At 43.0% G+C, this 13,919-nt stretch overlaps 1 protein-coding gene across 1 annotated transcript in view; it reads right to left on the bottom strand.

Moving 5' to 3' along the window:
* LOC128831797 (dynein axonemal heavy chain 5-like) overlaps window positions 1-13,919 on the bottom strand; it is a 279,614-nt gene that overhangs the window by 90,480 nt on the left and 175,215 nt on the right. The window contains exons 60-62 of the mRNA XM_054018564.1: window positions 12,793-12,960; window positions 5,327-5,545; window positions 3,374-3,550 (exon numbers count right to left, since the gene is read on the bottom strand). Of these exons, the coding sequence (XP_053874539.1) occupies window positions 3,374-3,550; window positions 5,327-5,545; window positions 12,793-12,960 (564 nt within the window). The remainder of the gene's footprint in view (window positions 1-3,373; window positions 3,551-5,326; window positions 5,546-12,792; window positions 12,961-13,919) is intronic.

Consider the following 13,919-nt stretch of genomic DNA (forward strand, 5'->3'; position numbering starts at 1 on the left):
AGCTATGGGGTCAGCTGTATAAGTTTACACATCCCAATTTGAAAATGGGTGCCTAAGTGACTTGGGCACCCTCGCACTGTTAGCCTGTGGCAGAGCAAGGCAGAGAAGTGAGATCTTCTGATGCTGAGCCCTGTGCTTTAACTATAAAGCGGTGTTCTTCCTGGTTGGGAAAGTCCAGGGCTCTCCATCTGCAGCCTATCATGAGCACTTAATTCACTGAAAAATTATTTTAAGACTATTGCACACACACTCATTGAAATTTTGTTTGTCTTTGAAGGACAGCTAGCTAAGCAGAATAGTCAAGTACGTCTTGACACCTCATACTAATTGTGACAGTCTATGTCCAGCATGTCTAATGTGAAGAAACAAAATAAGTGATCAGTATAGAAACAATTTAAGAAAGATAATTCCCCAAATTCTGAGGGAAGGTGGCTGAGTAAAAATGTAGTCAGAATAACTCTAGAGAAACAGAATTACAGGTCACTAATTTCTCCTTCTCTAAGGACACTGTACTCCAAGGTTCCCACTCCTGGAGAGTAAGAAGCTTGGGGAATGTTCCAAAGGCAAATATGGCTAAAAGAACCTTTTGACAATGAGTGTTTGGAGAAAGTGCTCTCTGGGATAGGCATGGCTAGAGTGTGGGCAGGATGTGACAGGGGTGGAGAGGAATCATTCTTCCAGGCCATGGAATAGGAGCGAAGCTGCTCCCAGACTATTAGCACAGCCTAAGGACTGGAGCAGGTACTACAAGCCTAGCATGTCCTCATGCGGGTAGCAGGGGAGAAGAGGGGAAGATCCACCTAATAGCTGATCTGTCAGCCCTGGCCCGATCCATACCTCCACAAGACCCACTACAAATGGCCACACTAAGAGCTTCAGGAGCTGGGTTTTTTGGGGTGCAGACCTCTGTATGGACTCATGGATTCCTGCTGCCCAGCCTGCCCTAAACTCTGGAGCCACAGTGGCTCTGTTCCCCATGTCTGCAGGAAAGGGGCTTGTCTAAACACACAGTTGCAGCGATTTAGCAAAAGGTGTGATGTTTAACCAATGCAACCTTCTGTGTGGATAATCTATGTCAGTTTAATCCTATAAACAGAGACAAGCCAAACTGATGTGTGTCCATGAACAGGAAATTGCACTGGTTTAAGTCAGTGGTTTTCAAACTTTTTCTGGCGAACCAGATGAAGAAAATTGTTGATGCCCGCGACTCAACTGAGCTGAGGATGAGAGGTTTGGGGTGTGGGAGGGGCTCAGGGCTGAGGCAGAGGGTTGGCATGCGGGGGTGGGGACTGTGGGGTTGGGCCGGGAATGAGGGATTCAGAGTATGGGAGGGGGCTCTGGGCTGGGGCAGGGGGTTGGGGTGTGGGAGGGGGTCAGGACTCTGGGCTGGGGGTGCAGGCTCTGGACTGAGGCCAGGGATGAGAGGTTTGGGGTGCAGGAGGGGGCTCTGGGTTTGGGGGGCTCAGGGCTGGGACAGGGGATTGGGGTGCAGGAGGGGGTCAGGGCTCTGGGCTGGGGGTGCAGGCTCTGGGGTGGGGCCAAGGATGAGGGATTTGGGGTACAGGAAGAGGCTCTGGGTTTGAGGCAGGGGCTCAGGGCTAGGGCAGGGGATTGGGGCGTGGGGTTGGGGTGCAGGCTTCCCACTGCGCCCTGGAAGTAGCCAGCAGCAGGTCCGGCTCCAAAATGGAGGCGCGCAAGCAGTTCTGCATGGCTCTCACCCGAAGGCACCGCCCCCCCCCCACGCTCATGGCGGGGGCAGCGCGCAGATCCCCGTGTCCCCTCCGCCTAGGAGCCAGACCTGCTGCTGGCCACTTCCAGAACAGGTGTCAGAACAGGTAGGAACTAGCCTACCTTAGCTGGGCAGCACCACCCACAGGACTTTTAACGGCCCGGTCGACGGTGCTGACCAGAGCCGCCGTGACCCATTGCCTTACATTCTGCGACCCAGTACTGGGTCACAACCCACCGTTTGAAAACCACTGGTTTAAGTAAATCAGCTTAACATCACACAATTAGTTAAAATGGTGCAACTATGTGTAGACAAGGCTGAGGGACAGGATTAGGACATGGCTGCACTTACTTTCTAATTTCTAATGTATGTGAGTGTAGAAATAACATTTCCCTATTCTAAAGCTACAGCGTTCTGTACTATAGTTGGTTTTAAGAACATTTTCATGTCACTTTAAAACTTAAAATCAAACAAACTACACGGAAATTAAAAATGAAGCATGAAGCCTGAGAAACGGAAAAGCTGTTTAGTTCCATTTTACGAACATTTTCTAGCAAATCTCGATTATCCTAATGTTATACTTAAGTAACCCTAAATCCTAGTAAACTTTGTTGTGCAAGTGAGGAGTCAATTGCTTTGACAACTTAATCTGTAAGAACAGTGGGTTAAAGTATTCATTACACAATCTGGCAGAAATATGAAACAAATAACAGGAGCTTTCATCTGAATCCATCCTTGATATTCATGGCTTTATACTTCAGAATCATAACAACAAAATAAGTGATTCTAGGTTGACCAGATGTTTAATGCAACAAAGAGTCCTGTGGCACCTTAAAGACTAACAGATGTATTGGAGCGTAAGCTTTCGTGGGTGAATACCCACTTTGTCAGATGTTTAATGTTGGTGGGAGGGATAGTGGATAACAACAGAAAGGGATGGTCTTGGTGGCAACAGGAAGAGGTGCTTGGGAGAGTGAGAGAAGGGAACCTCTGCTCTCCTCAGCCAAACAAGCCTCTTCCCTCTCCTACAGGAGGAGTGCGGGTTAAAGGACAAGTACAGAGGGGTGGGGAAGTTCCTGAAAAGTTCTGGCAAGAGTGTGATAATCCTTTTAGGGGGAAGTCCTTGAAGCACACGTACTCATTGCTTTTAGTGAAACTCACGTGGACACACCTTGAAAATAAGGATATTTTAGTTTTTAGGGGCAGTGACCCTATACATGCTGACAGGGATCTGGTGCCTAAAATTGCCGCCACTGACTTCAATGGGAGCAGGAGCAGGCTCTTTTTTAATATTATCTTACTGTCACTAAATACCGTATATAGCTAAAGTGATTTACAGAAATATTAACATAAGGGGTTCTCAGATTACAGTAACCTGGTTGAATTTGCTAACTCCACCATGTGATTCAGTATGTGCAGGATTTATGATGTACTGAAGTAAAAAGAGAGGATTTTTGAATGAGATTTTTTTATATTAGCATATTTGCCAATTTTTTTATTTTTATTTTTTAAAAAGAAGGAGATGGAACTTCACAGCCTGTAAATCTTTTCAAATTATTTCTCTGTTAAGGATTAAATGTTCTTAACAGTATTTCTCTGTGGGGCACAATAATGTATCTTTTTCTAGAATGCAGGAATACTTACATCACTATATGGAATCCTGTTTCGGTCCATTTCTGTCTTCCACAGCCGGAGCAGCAAGTTCCTATACTCCTGATTGAATGGGCCAGAGTAAGAGAGAAATCCAGTGGCTAGAAGAACATTTCCCACTAATCGAATAATTTGATTTTGAAAATTTTTGCTGCTTTCTGTCCAACGAATCTAAATTTTAAAATGTTGTAAAGAACTTTGTTAAATAGGCACAAAATTCAACTGAAGTTCAAATCAAAGCATCTATTTTTTCTTCCTGGGATATTTTTACTGCTAATTGAACCAAGAGTGTTTTGGGCTTAAAACATTCTATTCTGAAAGCATAAGAAGTTTCCTAAATAATTTTTTTTAATTATTCCCTTACTGTTATGAATTTCTATTCTCATTTGTTTTGTATGCACTATGGGCCTGGTCTTACAATCTTTACTTAAACAAAACTCTCATTAAAGCCAGCAACAGTTTTGTCCAAGTGAAGACGGCACGACCAGGCTCTGTGTATCCCCTTATCGTGCTGTCAGTTGGTCTCTGAAAGTATAGCAGACTCACAGGTCTGGAAAGATCTTACAGGTCAAGACCCATGAAAACTCACCATACTGAATTACAGACACACGTTCAGATTTGCTCTTTCAGTTTATGTATTGGCTTAAAAATATGTAGCCAAAGCTTTCAACACTTTTCATATATATTTAAAACACAATAAAAAACAATGACAGCTTTTTCTCCTCAAACTTCGAGACTTTGTGGATGCAATGGTGGAAGCAAAAAATGTCTTTATAGTTCCTGCACAGCATATACTTGATGATTGAATCAATTAGATCAAGTCTTGCACCACCACTGGTCCAGCTATCCCTGTTTCTGCTTCAGCGGTCACAAGTCCTCCATAAACAGGGTAACTTGTGAAGAACCTAGGGAAGAAGGCACCAAGGAGCCAACCCATCAAACTGAAAGAGACACGGTGAAATCCTGGGCCCACTGGAATCAATTGCAAAACTCTCATTGACTTCACTGAGGCCAGGATTTCACCCAAACAATTATTATAAGGTGCTACCAAATGATCAACAGAGATGAACAGTATCCTCCTTCAGAGTCCTCTGGAAAGGTTCAGGTTCCATTAGCCTCTGAAGCCGGGCCATCAAAGCAGTTCCCTCACCCTGACAAGAAAAGGCAACTTCAAGCTCAAAGCACATGGGGCAATGGTCACTCCACGACATGGTCAAAATTTCCAACCCTAATGTGTTTTTGGGTTCAAAACATATATTCAGTATTTACTGGAAGCACACACAATTTCGTAAAGGCAATGCAACTCATAGTCTATCTTCAGATATGCATTCTGAATGGAAAACAAAGTATTTTAAAGATCTGAAATACTGCCAGGTCTTATTGTTCTACTGGGTGAAAACTATAACAACGTCTGTGACCCGATGCTGTCTTGCCCATGGGATATTGACAAATGAAAATTATTCCCTATTGGTTAACATGTTTGTCAACTCACAGACTTGCAACTGAAAAAGTTTTGCAGGGAGGTAGTCAATACTTTGAACAACTATTCTTGGGTATATATAAAAAAGAACAATTCTTTTCATAATATTTAATTCAAATGTTTAATTAAAGACCTATTTCATGATTCTATTGAAGTTAAAGGGAGTTTTGCCAGTATTGCACGCAGTGCTTGAACCAAACCCTTAGCCCAACACGAATTGCAGAATCATGATCTAAATGTGCATACAAAAGAGCCATATTAACTCAACAGGCTATTATAACTTTGTTATATACACACAGCTCAACCAAGAATTTTACATATATATAAGCAAAACACAACAACATTCACACTACAGTATATAGATGTCACTTTTTCTCTGTCAATTTATTTGGCACTATTGATTGTTGCTATGGATTGTGCTCAAAGCAATTAATTTTTGCCGGATCTCTGCTCAGCTGCATCAATACCTTTTCTCCACCTAATCCTTCAATTAGGTCTGTGGCATTATTCATCTTCCGTCTGCATGCCTCAGCATCATCCAGTAAAGTCTGTTTCTCTTGCATGGCAGCATTATACATGGCTTGTACTTGGTCCAATTCCCTCTGTTTCTCATCAAGCTGGTTCTGTGCATTATTTAATTCTGTTTGGGCAACTGCTAGCCTTGCTTCCTGCAGCGCTAGATTTGCCTACAAATAATTTAGAGTGAAAAATCCCAATTATCTGACAGTTCTAACTCATAGCATTCATTCCATACTACTATAGTGTGGTATGTACTGTACAGTACCGGGGTATTATTTTAATACAGCACTTTGAAACCACAAAATTTGAATATAGTTTCTTTTTTCAATTACAGTTATTGCTGGTAAGAAATCACAACATTAAGTGGCTTGGTGTAATATTAAACTGCTTGGATTAGTTAGTAATTTCAGGCTGATCAGTTAATCATACAATGCATCTTCATTTTCAACAGTTCAAAATTGGCAGTGCACTCGAAGACCATCATGAAACAGCTGTACGCTAGGGACATTAGGCAATCGGTTCAGTATTATACCCAAGACTCAAACTTTTGTAATTTCTTCTCAGGGCAAGAACAAATGACAACTGTGACTTTTGAATTATGAATAGCTAATTATGGAAACTACTGATTTTCCTCCCAATTACTTCTGGGATAAAAGTAAAAGGAAGCACAATATACCACTTGCACTAAGCATGCATTTTTGCTCTTCTGGGAGCTAAAATCCAATCACCATGCTTCACCTAACTGTTTAATTCTTAATTACTAATATTTAATCGCTGAAATCTGAGCTCACGACTGGTGCATTCCTACCAGACAAAACTGATGTTTATTCAATGAATTATGAAAAGTTTATTCCAATATATACATAATTGTAAAAAAATCAGGGAGCAACTAAAGAAAACCCTGCTTAGTAATCACATTTATAAATAAAGATTGTTTCCAGCTGAACTGGTTATTTTGGAATTTAATGAGCATCTGGTTTAATCAGCATGTAACTTAACTCTATACTCCTTTTGTTACAAGAGTTCTGAAGTGGTCATGCATTTTCTGTCAAAAGCTTTATTACCCATATATATCTCATAAAAGGTCTCACTTAGGCAAATATCTCCCACCTTGCCCAAGCCAATAAACAAATAGAACATTGACACCATTAGGATGACTCTGTAAACGGTTTAAACAAGCACTGGTTTGTAACACAAGGCTCTGCTAAGAAAATGTCCTTAATTCTAATTATAAGATGCTTGAAATCCAGTGAATTGTCCTTGCTTTAGTTAGTGAAATCCTTGTGAAAAAGAAAAGCCAAGTGCATGTCTTGAGATTTTATCCCAAGAGCAGGGCTGGATTTAGTGGCAGGTGATCCAGACAACTGCCTGGGGTGCCACGCTTGGGGGGTGCCAAGCTCAGGGTGCTGGCTAGTTTACTCAGAATCAACTGACGTGTTCTGTTTTTGTTGCAAAATATTTGACAAGAATGCCAAATTGTCGCTTGTGTTTTCTGGGTACAATTACTGGCATAACTTAGCTGATGCTCTGAAGCAACATGAAAAGTCACCTGGCCATTTTATGCCCTACTCCAAATGGATGGAGGTCGAATCTAGGCTCAAGCTAAATAAATGCACAGACGCAGAAAACCAACACATTATTACTGTAGAAACCCAACATTTCGAGGAACATGCTCAAGTGTCTGATCTCAATTACTCTCTTCCTTGCAAACATGGGAGGTCGGTGACCCAGCTGCCTGGGGAGGCTAAGGCTTGGCTCCTCCCCTTGCGCCTGAGGCCCTCCTCCTCTCCTTCTATCCCCTCTCCCCCACAGGAGCCCAAAGCACCCCCTGACCCCAGTGCCGGATGGCCAGGGGGCGAGGACCCAGCCCCGTTGCGCTACAGCCTCAGCTCCCACAGCCCTTGGGCGGCGCGGCCACAGCACCCCAGCCCCGGTCCTGTGGGTGGCTGGGCAGTGCAGCTGCCACACCCCCAGCTCCAGGACTCTGGGTGTCTAGGCAGCACGGTCATCATGCCCCCAGCCCTGGGGCTCAGGAGCCAAGCAGCGCAGTTGCCACATCCAGAGCTCATTGGATATATTGTTCACTGAAATAATGGTAATTTCCTTGGTTTGGTAGAGCTCCTTGGGAAATACCATAATGTCATTCATGAGCACCTACACTGAGTGTTCATAAAGAAGCTGTGGACCATTACTGATGGAACTGGCACAGTCAAGTAAAGCCGAGGCCAGAGTCCGACACAAGGTGCAAAGCCTACCAAACCAGATCACTGACTTCAAACATCAGGTCTCAATTGTGCTTTAGCACGATATCCTGTACCAAATAAACATTGTAAGCAAGGCATTACAAACTCAGTTGATGGATATAACGACCACTACTACTTTGATGAGAAGCTGCCTTGATTTCTTTGTGGCCTACAGAGACAACGGATTTGAAGATGCTATCACTGCTGCCAAAGAAATGGCGGAAAATTTAGGAGTTGAGCCTGTCTTCAAGGAAACTCGTATTCATCAGAAGAAGAAACAGTTTGGTTACGAAGGCAGAGATGAAGTGATAGGAAGCTCGGAAGAAAAATTCAAGAGGGAGTTTTTTTGCTCATTCTTTGACACTGCTTGAGTGTCCATAGAAGGAAGGTTTGGACAAATGAAGCAGCATGAAAAGACCTGGGGAGGGGAGGGGTTTGTATTACCTTAGTAAGCTGCCGGCGGACAGGAAAACACTCTTGGACAATTGTACAGACCTTCACTGGACGCTGACACATGGGGAATGTTCAGACATCAATGATAAAGACCTCTATGTCAAATTGGACAACATCTGTCACATTCTGCAACACAGGAAACACTCTCTTCTCCAATTCATTCATGATGCAGAGCTGACAGACACTTTTCCTAATCTGTGGATAACTTTGAGGATTCTGTTTCACGCTGCCGGTCACAGTCGCAAGTGGTAAGTGCAGCTTTTTGAACCTCAGGCTCATTAAAACGTATCTTTGATCGATGATGGCTATTTTATCACTTCAAAATGCCATTGGTCAGTCTTTGGATCTCTGTAACACTCTGACAGTTTGCAAGGGCAAAGGTGAGAAAAGCAACCTTTTGAACTAAAGGACTAGAGTTAACATTCTAAGGCTGTCATCTACTGCAACACTATTTAATACTGGTCCACCAAAGGTTAGTGCTCAGTTCAATTTGTTGACGTTAGTACATTTCAGTTATTCTTAAAATTAAAAGGTTTCTATAAACTTAGAGGAAACCATTTTTATTTGCTTATATATGGCATGAATAAATACAGATTCTAGCATGCAAATTTATCATCTTATAGGGATAAATCATGCATGCAAATTGTGCATCAAAGTCATGAAATGGACTACAAATGCAATAAAAAATAAGGTTTTCAAAAGTTTAATAAATGGGGGGGGGGAAATCGCTGAAGATGCTCCTCGTCTGGAGCACCATATGGTCTAGAGCTGGTCCTGGTCAAGAGTGGTAAAAAATACAGCATGAAGTCTGGTGGGCCCTAAAAGACACTGCTCTGTCAACAGAGAATTAGAAGAAAAAAATCTGATTTATGTCAACAAAGGAAAAGTATATTGTTCCATGAATTCAACCTCAGAGGAACAGCAATGTCAACAAGAACTTCAGTAACTATTGTCACTGCATCTGCTGACATTCAGCAGATCATAGATACCAGGCTGGTGATGGCAGTTATTTTATAGTGGAGAAAAACAAGGAAAAATACACACCGTGACACCTAAAGGCGAGGTGTGTGAGACAGAGAGAAGACTTGAGAGAGAGATGGCCCCCCATAGAATGGGGTATTTGGAGCTGAAAGCTAATCCAACATGAAGAGGCAGGTCTTTGGGAGAAAAGAACTAAATAAATCAACTGGAAGAGGGAGCTTAGGTTTCAGGGCCTGCTGCAGAGTCAGTTTGGAAGTAGGAACTGCAGCTGAATCAATCTCCAGTCAAACTAACCAGTGCAGCTGGCCTGAAGTGGGCTGCCTGATTGGCTATGTCACCTGGCTGGTTAGAAGAGTCAGCAGACTGGCTCTTCAACACAGCAGTTCAGCAGCTGCTCAAAACATTAGCCCATAGCTGGGATAGTTCTTGTGCCTGCTTGTTCTCACTTCTGTTCCTGCCTTGGACCCAGTCTTATCTCACTCCAGGGAAACCAGTCCTGACCCTTGGCTGCAATTCCTTACTTTTAGCTCTGGAATCTGACCTCTGACTCTGATTATGACCCTTAGCTCTGATTTCTGACTTCTGATTTGAACTCCGACCCTTGGCTCTGGTGCCTGGCCTCTGACTCCAGCTCTGACTCTGGTTTGTGACTCCTGGCTACCAACTTCTGCTCTAACCACTGGGCATGACTGTCCATGTCCTGGTCACTGACAGTGTGAGTAGCCAAGCACAAACAATAAGAGAACTAGGACTGATAGGGCAAGCATGGATTCGATAAAGGTCAATATCTCTCTGACAGAGATAGTGGGAGCCCTACAAGACCTTGCAAGCGCAGATTGCTGTCCTGCAGGCACAGAATGCAGCCCTGTAAGCTCAAGCCGTGCCACCTTCAGCTGTGACCCCTGCTCCTCCTGGGCTCAAGGTCCCCCTACCTGACAAGTTCCATGGCAATTCAGTGTCAGGTCATAATTCTTCTCTGCCCACAATCATACCCTACTGACCAAGCCCGAGAAGGATTGATTATCATCCTGCTTCCCAGGGAGGCCCTGGCGTGGGCATTTCCACTCCTAGAATAATCAAGCCTGCTTCTGGGACAATTTGAGGACTTGGTTCAAGCTATGGTGATGATCTTCAATGACCCAAGTCACAAGCGTATGGCCAAAACCACACTTCAAGTGTTGTAGCAGGAACACTGGCCAGTTGCTAAATATGTAGTGGAGTTCTGACGTTTGGTAGAAGAGACCAAGTGGAATGAGGCTGTCCAGTGTTATCATTTCTGGCTCACCTTAATCAACTATATTAAAGACGAACTGGCATGGGTGGAATCTCTGTCCATTCCGGAAGTCTTAGCTGACCTCTGCATCAAGATTGACAATCGCTTGACCAAACACTGTCAAGAAAAAAGATGGTCCTCTTGGCTCCTGCCAGCCCTAACTGGTTCAGCCCTTCTCCCATCACCAATCCCTTCCTTATTGCCCAAACCCATGCAAGTCGAGGAGGCCCGGCCCTGCCTCTCAACATGGAGAAGAATCAATGCTGGGCATCAGCCTATGCCTATACAGCAGGGAACTAGAACACTTTGCATCAAGCAGCCCTGCCAAAGTCCAATCTGCGCCCTGGTCATGAAAACATCAAGCACCAGCCTCGATAGGGGGTCCAGGCTGGGCTGGCATCCTTTCGTCTCCACAGCAGCCCACACCAACTCGTGTCTGCCAGTACCCTGGTGATGGCCAATCAGGATCCAACATATTTCCAACTCCCTCTCAGGCTCTGGCACTCTGTGATGCCTGATACTAACGTAGAGGCATTAGTGGACTTGTTTGCCCTCAGGCAATTTCATAGACCTGGAGCTTGACCAACCACACAACATCCCCACCCAGTGCAAGGACTCCCCCAAGTTAGTGGAGTCCATAAATGGTTCACTCCTTTCATTGGGACTGGTCACCCACCGGATGGTTCCCCTACAGTTAACTGCCATTTGAGGCCACCAAGAAATTTTCCAGTTTGGACTAATTCCTGTACCAGATTCAATTGTTGTCCTTGGCATCCCCTGGTTCATCACCCCCAACATGCACATCTGCTGGTGGTCAGGCACAGTACACTTTAACTCTGTCTTGCCAACAGTCTGTTTCCCAAGAGCTGACTCAGGACCAGCAACCCACTGCAGTGCACTGTGTCCTCCTCCAAAGAATTCAAAAGGAGGATCCAAAGATGCAAAGGAAAGATGCAAAGGCAACTCCCATGACCTCCCCAACAGCTCCTGGGATTCCTGTTAAATATCAACACTGTGCAACATGTTCAACAAAAAGAAAGCCGACAGCATACTGCCTCCTCACAGCCATAACTTTAGGATTATAGGAAGTCCAGATAGTGACCCCTATAGTTAAGGTTACCATCATTTTGTTATACTAACCTGTTTGGCTTATAACTTTGCCAAACTTTCACTGTTCAGGCTGATTATTATTTTATTTTTAATCAAAAACAGTTCAGAAGAGATGAGGGAAACTTTTTTCCCCATTGTAAAAAATTATTTCAAACTTTGTGTTGAGAAGCTCTAGCACGGGGTAGACAACCTATAGCACGCGTGCCAAAGGCGGCACACAAGCTGATTTTCAGTGGCACTCACACTGCCTGGATCCTAGCTACTGGTCCAGGGGGCTCTGCATTTTAATTTAATTTTAAATGAAGCTTCTTAAACATTTTAAAAACCTTATTTCCTTTCATACAACAATAGTTTAGTTATATATTACAGACTTATAGAAAGAGACCTGCTAAAAATGTTACAATGTATTACTGGCACGCGAAACCTTAAATTAGAGGGAATAAATGAAAACTCGGCACACCACTTCTGAAAGGTTGCTGACCCCTGCTCTAGCATCTCCATACTTTGGAGCAGGGACTTGAAATTAGTCACAGAGGCATCCTAGTATCAGGAATGTATCTTTTTCTATCAAAGTGAAAAACCACCCACGTTTGCCCAAGTAAGCCTTAGAAAAATCTCACATACGCTCAGGAGAGATTTGTTAGAGTTTCTAAATTCTAAAATTCTCCAAAGATCCCATTTGCTCCAGCTCCTCACTGCTTCTATATGTGAACTGAACAGAAGATGCTCCATCCCAAGGTTGTGGAGGCTGAGCAGGAATTTCCTTGCAATTGCTCTTCCCAGCAGCAAGCCTCAAACAACCTTTCACTAGGCCCAGGGGAGACTCATAACACAGGCCTCCATCCCAGCCCACACAGACACACTAATTAAAGATATTTTTTGTCACGGTGATGGCTTGTGGCCTTCTGGCTGAGCCCCTCCCTTGGACTGGGCCCTGGTAAAGTGTACCCATTTCTCCTCTGTACTTGGGGCCTGCCCATCAGCAGGGAGCCACTGTTGCATTGTATTTTCAATATTCTTTCATGCTGGAGCCCAGGTAGAGTGAAGGAGAAGGAGAAGCTGGGCTCTGAATGAGGCAAGGTCCTGTCTAAAACAATAGTATGTGATCATGCAGTTAAAGTCTATATTATAACGTATATGCATCAGAGGTTGAATGAAAGTTGCACAAGCAAACTTAAATCTGGCATTTCCCAACTTTTAAATGCTTGACTTTCCAACCTTAATGTTCTTTTAACATAGTTTCTTTCTAAGTAAATAGTTTAGCTATTTCAACTGTGATGAGAAGTTATTTTTAATCCATGTGTTTTAGCATTTAACCCATCTCTCACTAGTGGAAAATAAATATATGAAATACCTTAAGGGGAAGGACTTCTTTATTAATACTGTAGAAGTATGCCATTGCTTGTGTCCATGAACATAGACCTGCTACATTCCCACAAACTTTTTTAGCAGTCTCCAGATTATAATCTTCCATGTCTAAATAAGGCTGTAGCAGTTCCACAATCTCTCCTGTAATTGAATCCTATTTAAAAAAAAAGAAATATATACATTTATATATATACACACACACACGAAACACAATACATCATCTTATCATGCATGTAAAAGTAAAACACATTGTAAAGCCAAAAAACTGTAATTAGAGGATTTTATCTGCAAGAAATCTAAAGATAAAGTTAAATTATAAATTAAATTACGTGATTGTGACCAATTAATTTTCAGGCAAACATACAGTATGAAGACATGATCCTTACCAAAATAATAATCACTTTACAGTGTGCCTAATTATACTTATTTTTACAATATCACTGTAAAATAATATTGTTCTTCAAAAATGTTTTTTCTTAAAAAGTGATTTACCATTATATATTAAATCATTTCACTTCTCAACTCCTTTTCCCATTTACATGGGGCAGGAGGTGCCCACAGTTCTTCACGACTCCTGCCAGTCCATGGCACAGATTCACAGGTCTCGGAGTGCCATTGTATTCTCTTCAAACTTCTCTTGACAGAGTCTTTCCATCGTACTCTCAGTCTTCCATGTCTTTTCTCGCTGCCATCTTCCTCCCATTCGTTCTTTGCTGGTTTCTTCCATTCTTATCACATGTCCAACCCACCTCAAGTGTGCACTCTCCAGCCTCTCTATCACTGAGAGTCCCAAGTTCATCTTCCCCCTAATTTCTTCCAGGCACACACTGTCTACACTCTGCTTGTCTGCCATTCTCTTCAGTTTATTATTTTCAACTATCTGTATCTCCTTTTCTTAGATCTCCATAAGACCCACCATTTCCAAATCACAGAGTAGGCAGGAGCAAATATATGCAGTGTACACTTTTCCTATCAGTTTGTCACTTAATTGCTGGTCCTCTTTTCAATTCTCCAGATCTCTCTCCAAAATTGCACTAAGTGTACTTCCCAAGCACACAAATTCATTCTTATGCTTCTCTCCTGAAACCTACCAGTATATATTAAATATATCTA

Source organism: Malaclemys terrapin, chromosome 2 (genome assembly GCF_027887155.1).
Source record: "Malaclemys terrapin pileata isolate rMalTer1 chromosome 2, rMalTer1.hap1, whole genome shotgun sequence".
Taxonomy (NCBI): domain Eukaryota; kingdom Metazoa; phylum Chordata; order Testudines; family Emydidae; genus Malaclemys; species Malaclemys terrapin.